Source organism: Musca vetustissima, unplaced genomic scaffold (assembly GCF_032173495.1).
Source record: "Musca vetustissima isolate MV318-11 ecotype Yass unplaced genomic scaffold, APGP_CSIRO_Mvet_v1 utg64047, whole genome shotgun sequence".
Lineage (NCBI taxonomy): Eukaryota > Metazoa > Arthropoda > Insecta > Diptera > Muscidae > Musca > Musca vetustissima.
In genome coordinates this window covers 89,769-107,821 of record NW_026881179.1, presented here as the reverse complement: position 1 = coordinate 107,821, position 18,053 = coordinate 89,769, and the positions used below count along the sequence as shown (strand labels likewise).

The 18,053-nt window shown below is 35.1% G+C and overlaps 1 protein-coding gene across 1 annotated transcript; it reads right to left on the bottom strand.

Annotated features, from left to right (window-relative positions):
* Nucleotides 1–6,612: 6,612 nt before the first annotated feature.
* Nucleotides 6,613–17,695, bottom strand: LOC133327207 (prostatic acid phosphatase-like; the record flags this gene model as incomplete). The annotated part of the gene is made up of 5 exons (XM_061535770.1): nucleotides 17,491–17,695; nucleotides 7,970–8,068; nucleotides 7,114–7,197; nucleotides 6,879–7,037; nucleotides 6,613–6,798 (listed from the first exon to the last, which is right to left on the bottom strand). Coding segments are annotated over exons 1-5 (696 nt in total), but the record flags the coding sequence as incomplete, so codon positions are not given.
* Nucleotides 17,696–18,053: the final 358 nt, after the last annotated feature.

Sequence of the window (18,053 nt, the reverse complement as noted above, 5' to 3'; positions counted from 1 at the left end):
TAAATGAGTAATTTATAATGCGACTAAAGGAACCTATGGCAAACATGTACCCGATAACGCACCTAAACGAAACCCACACCAAACCCAAATGAACCCAATTTCACGTTATAACAACCAACCAAAACCCATTGAACCCAAACTACGCCAACGGTTTTTGACAGTTTTACGTTCATAATATTAATTATGAACATGGAATGGGTTTTTATATAATAATTCTATAAACGCAAGTTTAAATTACAGGTTTTATTGTACAAAATACGTTATAATTCAAAATAGTTGCCTGCCAAAAATATTACAGCTGATGATTTTAATTTTAATTTATAATGAATATTAATAGGCATTAAAATTACAAATAATTTTTTGGCTTATTAGGTGCAATTCCTATGAAAACATTGAAATTGCTACCGAAGAAAGCGAGAAAACAAAAAATTATATTTGTCGCATATATGTTTGATACATTTTTATTTACCCCTAAAGTATGCACCCAATGTCTGCAGTGATAATCCTTTGCTCTATATTAGTTTATACATTAGATGTTTCTTATAGGAAATAACTAATACATATATGAGGTTTTCCTTTATCATCTTCTACGCAAAATCCTTTTCATAAGCATTAAATTCCTATATATTTAAATAGGCAACTACGAATATTGCTTCGTGCTTCCGTTTTTGTCGTTTTTTAAATTTTTTTTCTCAAATAATGAAAACTCATTTTAATAAAGTCTTGCCACCAAATTTTTTCTTCTTTGTTCAAATTAAATTAACAATAAAGAGGACAAAATACGAAAATATATAACGTACAAAATGTAGTTTATTGTACATTTACTTTGTACTGAATTTCGTTAACAGTGGGTTTAAATTGTCAACTCCATTGCATATATGTCAAATAAATGCTCATATATATCATACCACATATTATATAAATATATATATATATATAGATATATAATATATATATATTCCTTTTCAACTAAATAATTTGTGAGGATGAGGCCGGGTAACCACTGTTTAATACCCAATCATCATTTTTCTACACATCGAAAAATTATGTAAACTAATTTCTTACAATTCTTGTATATCACAATATATAAAAGTGTACATTTTGTGTACATTTTCATAGTCCATGATACTAAAAAATATCATGGACGATGAAATTTCGCACAGCGTATTCACTTTTGTTCACTTTGTTAGTCTCTGACCTCTTTTTGGTTTTACAGAAAGTACTTCTACACAGTAAAAAAAGCTCTCTTATTTCCATAACATAATTCTCAAACACAGATTCCTTTAATATTAGAGTTAATCCTCGTTATCTACAGGCTGAGCCATTTTCTATACATATTTAATAAGTGGGTCTGCTAACCCAACATAAACCAAAGACATAAAAGTATAAATATACGGCAACGTTGTTATGATATATCAGCGAACAATGTTAAGCGTTTTAACCACAACATCGCAAGCATATAAAATGCAAATTTATATTTTAAGTGCAAATCTCTGATTTGAATCTCCCTACATGTGTTTTCATAAACTATTTTTTCAAGTCTTTTATGGTTTCTTTGTCTTTGCACAAACATTTAAATTTATTAAAAGTTTCCCTGAATACAGGAAAATATATATTTCCCTTTTCATCTTAATCCGTTTTCCGTTTCGTTTTCCTTTTAATATTTCGGTTGTTTAATTGCATTGCTGCTAATCTTGGTGTTACCTAAAGTTCATTGACACATTAAAAATAGAGGAAAAGAGGAGTGGAGCTAAACACATTATGCTCTTTTCCTCTTGAAACCAAACATTCCGAATGTCGATTGTCAATTTGTTCCTGCCTCTTCCCCATGCCCTTCGTGTCATAGATCCATAAGAGTGCTAAATTCATAATGTTGTGGTTCGGTTTTGGCATTCATCAGTCTCTAAAATCATACAACTCCATGCGTCCGTCTCTTAATACCGCCGACCATTTTATCGATGCATTCATGTTGTTGTTGTTCCCTATTATCCGTATAGATTGTTTGCCATATTTGTCCCCCTTTACCCCTGTAAATGTTTCGGTTAGCTCCACGCATGCCCAACATCCAAAGATGCTCGATTTAACATAAACACATTGGTATTAATATAAACATGAGTATCGTCAAACGAGGAGCGTACATATTCCTCTCCCCTTTTCCTCTTGTATCCAAACAATCCGAAAAAAACCTATTTGTTCCTGCCTCTTCCCTTTTCACTCATTGTCATAGTTGCTTAAGATTGGGAAATTCATTATGCTGTGTATCATATTTGTGCCCAATAGTTCTTATCAACAAGTGTTGGGCGTACATATCCCCCTCCCCTTTTCCTCTTGTATCCTACAATTGATGCAGGCATGTTGTTGTTGCACCCTATAACCCATATATATTGCTTTCAATATATGTTGTTGTTATTCCCTATAGTTTGTTCCACATATTTGTCCCCCCCTTTCCCCTTGCCACATATTTGCCGACCTTTCCACGCATGCCCAACACTCAACGACACTAGATTTAACATAAACACATTGGTATTGATATGATCAGAAATAAACATAACTGCGTCTATCTCTTCATGCCACTGACCATTTCTATCGCTGACCATGTTGTTGTTGTTGTTATTCCCTATAGTTTGTTCCACATATCTGTTCCCCCTTCCCCTTGCCACATATTTGCCACCCTTTCCACGCATGCCCAACACTCAACGACACTAGATTTAACATAAACACATTGGTATTGATACGATCAGAAATAAACATAACTGCGTCTGTCTCTTCATGCCTCTGACCATTTCTATCGCTGACCATGTTGTATGTTTTTCCCTATAGTCCGTATAGTTTGTTTCCCATATTTGTCCCCCCCTTTCCCCTTGCCACATATTTGCCGCCCTTTCCACGCATGCCCAACACTCAACAATGCTCGATTTAACATAAACACATTGGTATTGATATGATCAGAAATAAACATAACTGCGTCTGTCTCTTCATGCCACTGACCATGCTGTTGTTGTTGTTGTTATTCCCTATAGTTTGTTCCACATATCTGTTCCCCCTTCCCCTTGTAAACATTTCGGTAAGCTCCGCGCATGCTCACATAGTTTGCCATCCCCAATATTCTTAAGGGAACCCCCCCCCCCCATTCTCGATTTTTTATTTTTAAGATTTTAAATGGGCTGGTAAATGAATACCAATGCTTGTTAAGGTTTGTAACTTTGCATATATATATTTGAAGATTTAAAAAGGAAGAAAAATAATTTACAAAAAAATTTTGTTGTTGTTTTGTTGTTGTTTTTTGTAATTAAAGAAAAGTCCTTACTTTTTAATGGCGGGCATGATAACTCCTCACTGGAACATCGGAATCCGAAAATTTCAACGGTGTTAGAAAGAGTACATGTCTGGCTCTCGTATGAACTAGGATTATTGACTTCGCTCTAAAATTAACAAAATGGCGGACCTTTGAAAAAATATTTTCGGAAAATCACCGATTTTTTACCAAAAACCTAGTTAAAAAATAAGGAAGATCTTCACCGATTGGCTTTATCCTAGTTCATACGATAGCTATACACTCACAGAGAAACGTGTAAAAATTTGAAATCGATTGGGTTATTAGTTTTTGAGTTATCGTGCCCGCCATTCGCAAAAAAATGTTTAGAGAAAAACGCGTTTAAAGTTTGAGAAGCCCTTCAGCCGTCAGTTGATGCTGACACAATAAATCGGCTATATCTTCAAGAGTTCTTGAGATTTTTACTTGAAATTTTGCAGGGACATTCTTGAATTAGTGTAGATTGGAATTAAGTCAACAAAAATGTTGACCCCGAGAATGGGGGGGGTCCCCTTAAACCGAAAGGACACACACGCACACACATTGCCATACTCAAGGTCAAGAGCGCGCCCACACACGTCGATCAACACAGTTTGCGAACGGAGACACACACACACAAACACATACTTTGCCATACTCAGAACGGAGGATCACACACACACACACGCACATACATAAATTGCCACACTCAGAACGGAGGATCACACACACACACACACACTATTTGTGAACAAAAGCGCACGTGTTCACACATACACGGACGGACAGACGATTTGTTTACTGTAATTTGATACTTTAATGAGTTTTTGACCATTTTAATGACTTTTGGCTAATCCTTTGTATTTTAAACCATACATCCTTATTCTACTGACATTTGGTACCCAAAAAGAACACTCTGTGCCAAATTACAGCCAATTTGGTTGTAAAATGTGTCTAATAGGCAAAAAATACCTTAAATCGGGAGATACGGTTATATGGGGGCTATATCAAAACTTGGACCCAGGGACCCCATGTTGGATTTCTATATTTGCTTTGTCATTAGAAACATGTGTGCAAAATTTTGGCCGCCTATGTCAAGTGGTTCGGCAGTTAATGAGTTTATACCCAATTTTTGGGTAAATACTCATAATAGGGGTACCTTTGTATGGGGGCTACCAGTAAACGTGGACCTACATACATAACATTTGCATGGACATTTGGTACCCAAAAAGAACATTCTGTGCAAAATTACAGACAATTTGGCCTCAAAATGTGTCTAATAGGCTAAAAATACCTTAAATCGGGGGATAGGGTTATATGGGGGTTCTATCAAAACTTGGACCCAGGGACCCCATGTTGGATTTCTATATTTGCTTTGTCATTAGAAACATGTGTGCAAAATTTTGGCCGCTTATGTCAAGTGGTTCGGCAGTTAGTGAGTTTATACCCAATTTTTGGGTAAATACTCAAAATAGGGGTACCTTTGTATGGGGGCTACCAGTAAACGTGGACCTACATACATAAAATTTTGCATGGACATTTGGTACCCAAAAAGAACACTCTGTGCCAAATTACAGCCAATTTGGTTGTAAAATGTGTCTAATAGGCAAAAAATACCTTAAATCGGGAGATACGGTTATATGGGGGCTATATCAAAACTTGGACCCAGGGACCCCATGTTGGATTTCTATATTTGCTTTGTCATTAGAAACATGTGTGCAATTTTGGCCGCCTATGTCAAGTGGTTTGCAGTTAATGAGTTTTTACCCATTTTTCGGGTAAAAACTCGGGTATTTACCCAAGTATTTACCCACGTTTTTAAAGTATCGTAAAACTATCTATTCTAAATCGATTTGATAACAGAAACCCGGAAATAGGGTGTAAGATGTTGTATTACCGAGTCAATATAGTAAATACCCAAATAAATACCCGCAAATGGGTATTTACCCGGTATTTACCCACCCCTTGGGTATTTACCCGGTAAATACCATCTCTATACACAAGATTTTATTTCGGGAGTTGGGTGGAAGTTGCTGGTTCAATATGAAAAATTTTGTATGCGTACGTCTTTGGAGGTTAAGCGGCGCCAAGATTGATTAAATTATATAAGAATTACTATGCCTAACTGAGGACCAATATAGCTCAATTTTGAACAAAAAAATCCTTCCTTCGCGTTAAATATAAAAAATACCGAAAATCGGAAGGTTTCATTATATGGGGGCTAGGCTTAAATGCGTGCCGATATAGTTCATTCTCGAACCGGGCTTTTAGTTGTTTATCTCTATATCCTCCGATGGTAGAATGATTACAACAGCTTTGGTACACCATTTACATAAAATCGAACGAACAGATATTCACGAAATTTAGCACACATCATTCTAGGCCCAATTCATTGCGCTATGCAAAATTTTTGTGCTTTAGATACATAAAACACCAAATTAGAGCGAATTCGATTAAAAACCGAGCTCAAGAATTAGAAAATATAGAAAATTTTGGGGAACCCTTATATGGGGCAACCACAAAAATGGTTGCTAAACTCAAAGTACAATTCGAAAATTTTGGCGATCTATATGCTTTTTTTTAGAGGCTAGAGTGATTACAACAGACGGACGGACATGCATAAACTTTACGCCCATCAAGAATATATATAGTTTTAGGGTCGGGAAATAAAACCAATATACACTCCTATGGCGAAGGGTATAAAAATACAATACAAATAAATATATGAAGATTAGGCCATATCTCCGAACATAGACCTATTGCGAATTTTTCTTTCTGGGGATTTCATATACTTGCCAAGGGGCTTCATTCCCAATATGAATATACGAATGTAGCTCCACACAATGGTTATGGCACCACCCTTAATAGACTAATATGGGTGGTCCGTCGTCGAAAACACTCATCCCATCAGGAAAATGCGACAATAGAAACGGAATTATTTCCAAGCTTGAAACTTTCAAATGCTAATTGCTAGTTTCGAAACGATTTTAACTAGACACTATACTTTTATAACTTCCATTATAAGGTGCAATCCTTCCAAATATTTTTTGGAGGCTCCCATTTTCGGTAGTTGGGGCACAATTTCAATTCTGTTCCTTGAACGATAGGAGACTTGCCCACAGAAAATTGTCAATATAGATCCATGTTTTGACATAGCCCATATCCCGCTCCCATTTTAAGTATTTCGAAGGGCTCTGATGCATTTAGTATTACGCTTTCTCAAAAAATAAAAAACATCATCTTCTTATATATGTTCCCTATATTTTGCTGAATGAAGATACTTATGACATTTTTAATAAATTTCACCTTTTTCTACTTACCTCAGCTAACAGGGTCAAATACAGGGAATTGATATCCTCAGGTTCGGTTATATTTAATCCCGTGAGCTTAGTCAATTCACTGAATAAATATTCATGAGGTTTAATTTCTTCTTGAACTGTGGCAGAACTTAAAACTTCTTGGAAGGCTTCATGATAACGAGGACATGGTGTACGGACCAATAATAGCTGGAAAATAAATAATTCAAATAAAAATAAAAGATGTGGTGAAGGGTATAAACACACCGCCAATAATAATCTCTACTTACCGTATCCTCATTTAATTCCTGTGAATACACTGGAACTGGTTGCCAATTAAATTTCGAATTCCATTCCATGGGTGTATTTTTCGGTTGAAAGAGACTAGCCAATACCGTTTGTAAACTCATATGAGTACGTGGAACACCAGTTGCCTGGGCATGAATCAGCTAGTGGAGGATTACATTTTATTTTTATAAATTAATCTATTTTGTTTTTTCAACATGTTTGTAGAGAAAAACTTACATCCGGAAAATAATGGCTACCCAAAAAGTTACCATAACGTTTACGCAACCAGCTACCAATGTTGAACAATTCACGTTTACCACTCTATTATGTATGGACCCCGGGAATGACGAGACGACATTCATTTTGGGTTCAATTTTGAAGTAGACAAGTAAAGTAGATTGTTTACGAGACATCATCATCATCGCCGGCACCGTAGGATTGTAGTCACACAACGAGTGCAATATGCAGTGATTTATTGCCAAACACACACCGGGACATAGAATAGGGACAACCAAATCATCATCATTGTTATTGTTGTTGCCAAAGCCATCAGGAGGAATGTCATATAGGGGGAAAAATAAAATAAAGAATTTCATGAAAATACAAACGAATGCAACATTGTTAACAGTAATAGTTCTCTTTTTGAAGTAGTTCCAACACCCCTTTTGTAAATGGGATTTTCCAATTCATCATGAAAATCCACAACAGTACTACAATATACAGTAATATACCACCTAGACATTTATTTCACTTGTTCGGTTAACTGATGTCTGGATTTTCATTCTGCATTGGAGTACCATCGCATTTACATAGCAATTTATATTTAATACTTCATATGTGGTCGCATAACTCATGGGTAGTTGGGAAAACTTTAACAGTAGTGAAGGATTGTGGAAATACCCTATTTTTTTCATTGCAAAGAAAAAACTCTTTGCAAAAATATTGGTTCACAATTACCATTACATATTAGATATAATCAAAATGTCGTACTGTTTGATTTTAGTCCTTTTCACGCAACTTTTCCAAATAGTTGCAGGTAAATACGATTCGCCTTTACTATATTACACTTCTTTCTACATTCACTGTTACTTACATTTGTTATGTGTCCCCATCCATAGGGATAGAATGTTTGATTTACATGCGGATCATTGGGATAGGTGTCGGCAGGTGTGCGTGGTCCATGACGAAATACCTGTAATTGAACGTGAAGAAAGATGGAAATATTTTTAACAATAAAATAAAAAATTTCAAGTAGATATAATCCAGCACAGTTCTCACATATAAAACACAATGATGGAATGTTGAGATGTTAATGAGTTAAAGTTAAATTCTCAGACTAAACTAATTCGCTAAACATTCAATGGGAATCAACGTAGGTAGCGATATACCAAAATTGGAAAATGGTATAGTCAAGCAATCAGACTCTAAAATATGTGAAATGGATCTATGTCACGAAATGATGTTGGAATGTTGCCTAATGTTTGAGAGATTATATGAAATACCACACAAAACAACCCTGTATGGGCACTGCGAGAATTTATAGCTATTGTGTGCCTAACGTTAGGCTACGTTATATTAATTTATGTAGTTCTATATCCAAAAAAAAAATTACAATAACAAAAGAATTAAAATAACCAGTAAGGAAAGTAGTAAAGTCGGACTGGGGCGACTATATGATACAATTCACCTATGATACCCTTCAAGCTATGCTATATCTAAATCTGAGCCGATTTCAAAGAAACTTGGCCGAGATTAATTTATATTAATTTCAGTACGTTTTGCCAATCGGCCTAGCTATGGGTCTTTAGTACACCATTTACTTAAAATCGGACGAAAGTATATATAAGAGCTATATGTAAATTTGAACCAATTTCAAGAAAACTTGTCACACGAAAGGTTGCAGTAACTTCAGTAAATTGGTTCTTTAGTGCACAATTTACATTAAATCGGACGAAAATATATACTGGAGCTATATCTAAATCTGAACCGATTTTCACGAAATTTAGCACACATCATTCTGGATCCAATTCAGTACCCTATGCCAAACTTCGTGCAAATCGAAATATATATAGGAATTTTGGAGACCCTTAAATCTTGACCTAATTCAGTACTTTATGACAAATTTCGTGCAAATCGAAAGATATATAAGGACTTTGGTGCCCCATTTACCATAAATCGTACGAAACTATATATGGGAGCTATATCTAAATATGGACCGATTTTCACGAAACTTAGCACACATCATTCCGGACCCAAGTTCCAAGTTGTGCCAAATTTCATCCAAATCGGATCATAAATGCCACCTGTACTTTGTTAATAAAAATACATGGACGGACAGACGGACATGCATAAATCGACTCAGAAAGTGATTTTATGAATATCCTCAAAAGGAACCATGGGTCTATCTCGATTATTTTTGCCTGTTACAAACATATGCACAAAGACATAATACCCTGTACCACAGTGTGGTGAAGGGTATAAAAATCGAACCATCAGGTTGTGTTTCAATAACTCAAACAGAAACAGAATGCATAGATTATCTAAATCTGTATATGTCAAGGAAACGCCATTCTATAGTATGATGAAAAGTGCATTAACGAATTAAGTTTTGGTTTAACCCAAATTTAATACACCACATAGTAGGCTCAAACCGTAAGAAATTACGAATATGTATAGGGGCTATATCTAAATCTGAACCTTTTTAAACAAAACTTAACCCCAGCCATTCTAAACTCAACACGGCATTCAATATTTTATCTCAATAGGACAAACCTTAGGAGTTTGCTGCATTAATAACATAAAATCGGCCGAAAATATATTTGGGAGCTATATCTGAACTCCCAGACTACATGCGTTATTCCAAATTTCCTTTCAATTTGAAAACCTTGGGAGTAACAAGCATTATTAAAGACTAAATTCCATATGCCCTTCAAAATTTTGTGTAAATTTTTCCATCATAGGATTTTTGGTGCACAATTTTTATAAAATCTGATACATGAAAACTTCCCAACCAAGCTCCCGAAGTTTCTGGCGAGTCACTGTAGATGTGTGTGGCCTAGCGTTGTCCCTCTGTTGGCCAATTCTAGCCGTTTCTGGTCAATTACCATCTTCAAACGGTCCAGTTGTTGACGCTAGAGATCAGAAAGCAACTCATAATAAATAATCCGCTTTCAGTCCCACCAAATGTATAGCAGAACCTTCCTGGCCGTTAATCCTGGTTTTTGCCACTGTTTGAGGTGCTTCACCGCTCTTTGACCACAATCGTTTTGGCACAAGGTTATCGTATGTGATCCATTTCTCATCTCTATTCGCAATCCGTTTAACTAATTCCGTTTGGCCAAGGCTTCGTAGATGGAAATTCGATCCATCCCATTTTTTTCTGTTAATTGATGCGGCACCCAAGCATAGAGCTTATTTTTTAATCTTTGTGTAAATTGTTTAAATCACTTTTATGGTCGATTTTTAGCTCTTGGGCAATGTTACCACTGCTAATATGCGGGTCAACTTCGATCATTTATCGACATTTTCGACGACCAGCCTAATGGATTTATTTTTCCCAACCTAATATTTTATTCATTAATTAACACGCACTTATACCATTTTTATATTGAAAACCAGTAAAGAAAGATCAAAAGTCGGATGGGGCCGACTATATGATACTCTTCACTACTTTGGGTACATACAAGAGATGATCATCCTTTAGATAGAATAGTCATATAATGTTTGGAGGGCCATTAAAATGGAAATTAACTGCGTAATGAAATCGGCCCGGTAGTACAAAATGAAAAAATTCGATGTTACAAACATAAATTTACTGTGAAAAAAATTCATTTCGGGGGGGCCCGGGCCGCCCCCTGCGTTCGTCCCTGATGGGAGCTATATCTAAATATGAACCGATTTCAACAAAAATTGACATATATAAATCTAGACCTAATTCAATACTCTGCAAAATTTTGTCTCAGCCGGACCAATATAGGGAGTTTGGTGCACCATTTATCTAAAATAGGACGAAACTATATATGAGAGCTATATCTAAATCTGAACCGATTTCTACCAAACTTGGCATAATTTTGTGCACCATTTACCTTAAATCGGACGAAACTATATATGCGAGCTATATCTAAATCTGAACCGATTTTCTCCAATTTCAATAGACTTCGTCCTTGGGCCAAATAAGTGACATGTACCCAAATTTATCCAAATCGGATCATAAATGCGATCTTTGTTCACAAAAAATACATGGACGGACGGACAGACGGACATGCATAAATCGACTCAGAAAGTGATTCTATGCATATTCTCAAGAGTAACCATGGGTCTATCTCATTTCCTTTTGCCTGTTACAAACATATGCACAAAGACGTAATACCCTGTACCACAGTGTGGTGAAGGGTATAAAAACCAACTGGATACTTTTTGACTGTGCGTATTCGTTGGTCTGACCAATTCCCCGCGTAAAATTTTTGTAATGTTCGGTTTATAATTGTGGCCAAAAAAACAGACAAAATAAAATTTTTGGTTTATTTAATTGTTCCATGACTGTGGCTTGTACTTTGTTTTCAACTTATTATGAAAAGTCTGACGGACATACATGTCTAGATCGGCTCAGATTGGCATAAGGACATCGTAGACATTATATCTACCACGTTGAGAATATATGCTTCTCGACAATAACTCTTTGGTTTAACGAGACTCACCAAGATGATTAACGAATTTCGGATATTTTTTTTTAGTTTTTATAAGCCTTCTGACCCAAGTATCTATAGAAATTATGTCATTCCAAAGAACGTATAGGAATAGAAAATTCAGTTATTTCTTCAATAATGTAGCCTATAAATACATTATTTTTAATTGTTTTTGAGCGACGTGGTTTTATTTTTCATATCACTAACTCGAAGCGTATATACATATTTAATCGTGTTATTTCTATTGAACAAATGTCAAACAATAAAAGCTCCAAAAGGTGTTTGTTTGAAAGTCCTGAATTTTGATATACCGCAAACTGAATGCAAATCTAAGATTCCTCGTTAGAGAGGGTATAAATATTCAGGGTCATTGGGTTAATTATGTATATAAAAAATAGCTGTATGGTCACGAAACAAAAAAAAAAAATCACTCGAATGGTTTGGGTTTCAGCACGCAATTTCAGAATTCAACCTATTTATTTGTTTCATCCTCAAAATTAAATAAATGCAAATTTAAGTTATTAGCACACCTGTTTCGTATTATTGCAGCTGATTAAAAATGTTGTCTCGGCGGCACACATACATGCATAATTAAAAATTCTGATAATAAAAATCGTCTTACCATATAGAAGCAAGTCTAGACATAGACAAAGCTGTTCACAAATTTTAGAATCTCAAGTGGAAACAATGGTGTATAACGAAACATCCACGATGAGGACTAACTTAAATCCTTTCCAATTAATTCCATTTTTAGAAAACGTGCACAAATATATTTTTTAAGAAAAATATTCTTCTTGTATTAGGTTGGCTTAGGATTGCAATATATTCTACCAGTCTTTCCATAGCACCCTAATATATATTTTTCTAAATATATATGTATGTATGTAAATAAGTAGGCATTAAATAAATTAAATACATTATTATTTCTGATGAACGCAAGAATACACACGATGGCACGAGACTTTATTATAATTTCACGCCTCCCATTGTAATGTGATATAATTTATCATCCACCCTGCCGGCACTCACATACTGCTGAGGTGACAAAAATAATTATGAGATGGTGGCCTACCGCAAAAACATCAGGGTTTTGAAATTAAACCCCCATCCAACAACAACAAGAGCAACAGAAAAATTTGCTGTTACAAATGTTTTCGAAATATTTACTTATATGAATATTAATATTTTTCACGGTATAACAACAACAATGGCAGCAGGAAAAAGTATTTTATATACAAACACACACATAACACCCATATGTGCAATCAGATATGGTAAAAATTAAAATAATTTATTTTGCATTTGATAACGTTCGGCATAATTAAACTTTAGCCTGCCTATACTTTGGGTCTCATAAAAATTAAAATAATTTGCATATTTACTAAATTAGAAACGTTGCAAACGACAAGTTCCAATTCCCTGTCATTTTCGATTAGAAATCTATGCAAATTAAATCAATGTTTATTTATATGTGTGTGATTGTTTTTTGTTTTGTCTATTACTATTGTTGTTGCCCCATCAATTTGCAACGGAATTGAAATGGATTTAAATTGCAATTGATAGGGATCAAGAAAAAATATATGTATGTGTATAAAAATGTGATATTAAATTAGAGCGTTAGAAAAAAATGAACGAAGGATTGTTTAAACGAATGGAGTGGATGTTTTAACGAGAACTAAGGAAAGTCTTCATATATGGGATAACTAAAGAAAGTCTTCATATAAGGACTGAGGGGAGCCTCTATAGGCAATATGATATGAGTTCTTAGGCGACATGTTGGAAATCAATTTATACGAGTTGAAGGGAGTAACTTTTGTGTGAAGCTAAAGATTGGGGTTTTATAATGACAAACTGGGACTACCGGGGAATATGCAATATAGATTTTTTATAAGCGAGTTACATTACACATACAAACTTAAAATGGTTATGTAGGTAAGCTGCAGCAGTGTTCGTGAGTATTTATTGTAAATATGTTCTCAATGGGTAGCAAATCTTCCTACAAAAAACCATGGACTTTGGTCCAGTTTATAGGGTAAAACATGTCAAAAAGCATTAAGTTCGGCCAGGCCGAACTTTGGATACCCTCCACCATAGGTATACTGACAGATACTTGAAATGAAAATATAGGGAACATACCAAAAAGTGAACCTATACCGATAATTCTACAAACCGGTTTATGTAAACCATTATGTACACCAAATACAAATTTCAGCAATCTTTAATGAAAACCCCAAAGCGTGGACTCATACTAATAAAACATGGTAGAATATACAATCCTCAAACTACTGCAATTTAGATTACAAAGTTAGATTACATAGTGTAGGAATTAGCGAATATTTGAGGTCATAATTATATGAGGGCTGTGCCTAAATAACGACCGACATATCTCAATTTCAAATATGTTTGTTTTGTGTCTAAATTCTTTCCTTCAGGAGGTATAATTATATGGGACAGATGCCTAAATGCTGGCCGGAATATTTCGTTATCGCCAGGTTCAAGTTATCACGAAATTTGGTACTAAATATTATAAATATAGGTTCACTTTTTATGGTATGCTCGATATAACGGTACCCCCAATTTTCAGTATTTTGGGGGTTTTGAGCGTAGTTAGCTTTAATATAGTACTATAAGTTCCTATATGGTAGCTATTCTCTCTCCATATAAGGTTACCACCATTTTTCGGTATTTTGGGGTTCTTGAGCGCGTTTTCAAGCGAATTCGCTGTAATTATACCCTACACAACTATATTGTCAGGGTATTATAGCCTTGTGCAGCCCCAAAAATTTGTAACGCCACGAAATATTGGTCCTAGACCCACCTTTAAGTATACCGATCGGCATATCTCGACTAGCTGAGTCGATCTAGACATGTGTGTCCGTCCGTCCGTCTGCCCATTATAATTTGTAAACACGATACAGGCCACAGTTATTCACGAAATTTTGCATGTAGGATGGGTTCTGGCCAACGAAGACCTCTATTGTTTTTGGGAAAGTTCGGTTAATATTTAAGGGATGAAATGGACCAAATACTATTTTTTTCAGTTTTTCTGGTCGCTCCAGAGGCCGCAATAATGGCTTGAACTTCGTGAATGAAGAAGGGGATCGGGCCAAAGAATAAGCATGCCTGTTTTGATAAAGATCGGCCAATATTTAGCGGGTCAAATGGACCCTGACTTTTGTGTGATAAATAACAAAATTTGTATTCTATAGCATATATATTTACCACTGAAGGACATAGACCCGAGAAGTTGATATAATATCCAAGAGGAGTGGTTGACCTTTAAATTATGACCAATTATATTGTTGTATGTGCTCGGATGTGGGAGTTACACCTAAATATTTACAGATACATCCGTATTCGTATATTATTTAGTATATTATTTAGTGATGATCAGATAATAATTTTGGATCTATAGACCACAAATGAAAGCCGAACATCACAACACAACCCACGGTGAAGGGAATCTGGACAATAGCTGTACTGAATACTCGTAATATTCGGAAAATATGTCAGTGTCAGGAAGAGGTGCTGTTTACATCTATCGGACAAGAGGGTGCAAATATCACGAAATATTGCCCAGGCTCGGAATAAACATCCGCAAAAACTTTGAGTTTCGTGGTAGTTGTGTAGGGTATCGTATGGTCGGCCCCGTCCGACTATACTGCTCCGCTCACTGGTTTGCTATTTTGTAGTAGAATATGGTAGCAATATGCATAGAATCACTTCTGAGTCGATTTATGCATGTCCGCCCGTCTGTCCATGTTAAATTGTAAACAAAATATAGCTCCCGTATATATTTTCGTTCGATTTAATGTAAATGGTGCATCAAAATCCCCATATATATTTTGATTTGGACGACATGTGGCATAGAGTACTGAATTGAGTCTATAATGTTGTGTGCTAAATTTTTGAAAACGTTCAGATTTAGATATAGATCCCATATATACTTTCATCCGATTTTACATAATTCTGCACATTAGATTGCGCTATCAATATAGGTCCACGTTTTGGGGTTTTCGGATTTTAAGAAAAAAAAAAAAACAATTAAAAATTGCTGTAATTTCTATATGGTGTACATAATGGTTAACATAAATCGGTTTGTAAAATTGTCGGGATAGGTCCACTTTTTGGTATGATCCCTATATTTTCATTTCAAATACCTGTCAGAATACCTATGGTGGACTTGTTTTGTATATTGATACCCTCTTAAGGTTGTGTGATTACAAGGGATGTACAGACGGGCGGAAGTCGCTAACTGAGTTTGGTATCCCAAACTTTGTAGAATATAAACTGACAATTTTGAGTAGAGATATTCCCCATACTTGGGTGGAATATGGATATATGAGGAAACAAGTCAGTTAACTATTTTAATAATAATTTTAAGTAGACATTTGTGAACCACTACGAGCCCAAAGTATAATATTATAACGAATTACGAATTCGAAAAATTTGTAACTTTTACCAATGTTGTATTTATCTAAGAGGTTAAAACTCTACTTCTATTAATCGTCGCGATATTTCGGTAATGATCGATTAATATTTAGGCGATGAAATGGGCCAGATTTTTTTGTCTGTTTTTTCTGGTCGCTCTAGATGCCATAATTGTGATCCGAACATCACGAAATTATGTATGGTGAAAGGGGTATGACTACAAAATAAGCATGACTGAAGTTCGGTAAATATTTAGCAGGTCAAATGGACCCTGTGTTTTATGTGCAAAACGACAAAATTTGTATTGTATGGCGTACATATTTACTTCTAAAATATGTAGGCCCAATTATATTGTTGTTTGTGGGAATATTACATAAATGCTTACGTATTTGATATTGTTAGTATTACCATTACCACACTAGAGGTCGAAAATGTAGCGCTGATGGACGAAGGTTTAATATTCGGTGATGAACAGATGATATTTTTAGTTATAGGGGCCACAATTATAAGCCAAACATTATAAATTTTCGATAGGGTAGGCGATCTGACGAATTAATCAATATTTAGCCGGTCATATGAACCAAAAGTTATTCATGTAAAATTACAAAATTTGTATATTATGAGGAATTGTTTACTTTATTCGGAAAAGATGCCGCAGAGGAGCTGTTGGCCTTTAATCGGTCAATAGAGTGCAAATATAGCGAAAATTGCCCAGGCTCAGAACATAGTTCCGCAGAAATATAGATCTTAATGGTAGTTCCTTGCAAAAACTTTTCGATTTTGTTTCATGTTCTGACAAATTTCTATATAAAGTTTCGGCCGATTTTGCAGTCTTTCTTTATAAGCACTAATTGGCGAATCCACGAATTTAATTTTACTCATACCATTTCGAAATAAAACAATATGTAATAACATTATATAAATTCGCGTTGTATATTGGACTGCCGCCTATAAAAATTTCACTTTATTAAAACAACACAATGACTATACACAAACTTTGAATTCGAAAACGATTTTATTTTTTTTGTAAAAATTCTAAACGCCTTTTATTCTCGCTTAGAACTCTGCTGATAAGGTGGCACAAAACCATATGTGGGTTATAAATACTCAACCTTGTTCCGCACATGTTTAGACTAGTTTGTAGTGGCGCCAAATGAGCCGCTGAATTATGTTTTTTAATGGAGAACAAAGCAATCATAATTCAAAAAAAAAAAAAAAAAATCAAACTCAACACAATTCACTCTGATAAAGAAATCCATAAAAACAAATTGTCGATGCATTGCAGCCGCCCTAATGTCTGCCATGGTCTGTTCAGCACGAGACTTGTGAATGATGTGATGCATCATTGATTCAATGGAAAAGCTTTGACCAACACACTTAACTTTAGAATGATAAGCGATTACAGCAGCAACAGCGGTAGCAATAATGCTCACACAAATTCCGAACTCGCTCTTTACGTTCATTTCTATCGATTCACTAAGAATTTTTTGGTACTTACCACATGCAACAGCTCCAATGTTGATTGATCCGCTGAGTTGACGGCTGAGGGCTTGACAGAATCGGCTGGAGTACCGAAAAGTCCCAAGACGGCTAATGTTAACACCAGAATAGAGACGGTAGCCGTCATTGCGAGACAAAGTTTTCGAGTGAAATGTGAACGAGCCATGGTGATTAGAGGTATTTTATATATTTAATTAATTCAAATACAACCGCAAACAAAATCACACAACAGCAGCACCAACAACAAGCAGGCGCTTGGGAAGAGTCACGGAAAAAAATAAAAACAAAACACTGACAAACACACAAACTCACGTTCGATCTCATTAGGTTTTAAACAAAACAAAAAAGGCAATAATAATTTGGCAGAATTTTTAAATGTTTTTAATTATAATAGGAATAACTATTAGTTTTGTTGTTGTGCTTGTTTTGAATTAGGTTTTATAATTTTATTTTCTTTTTATTATTTTCTTAAATTATGATTTAAAATTCATAGGTTAAGTTTACTTAGGTTGCGGATTCCAGTTGTTGGTATTGTCTTTTGACATTAACATTTTTCTTTGA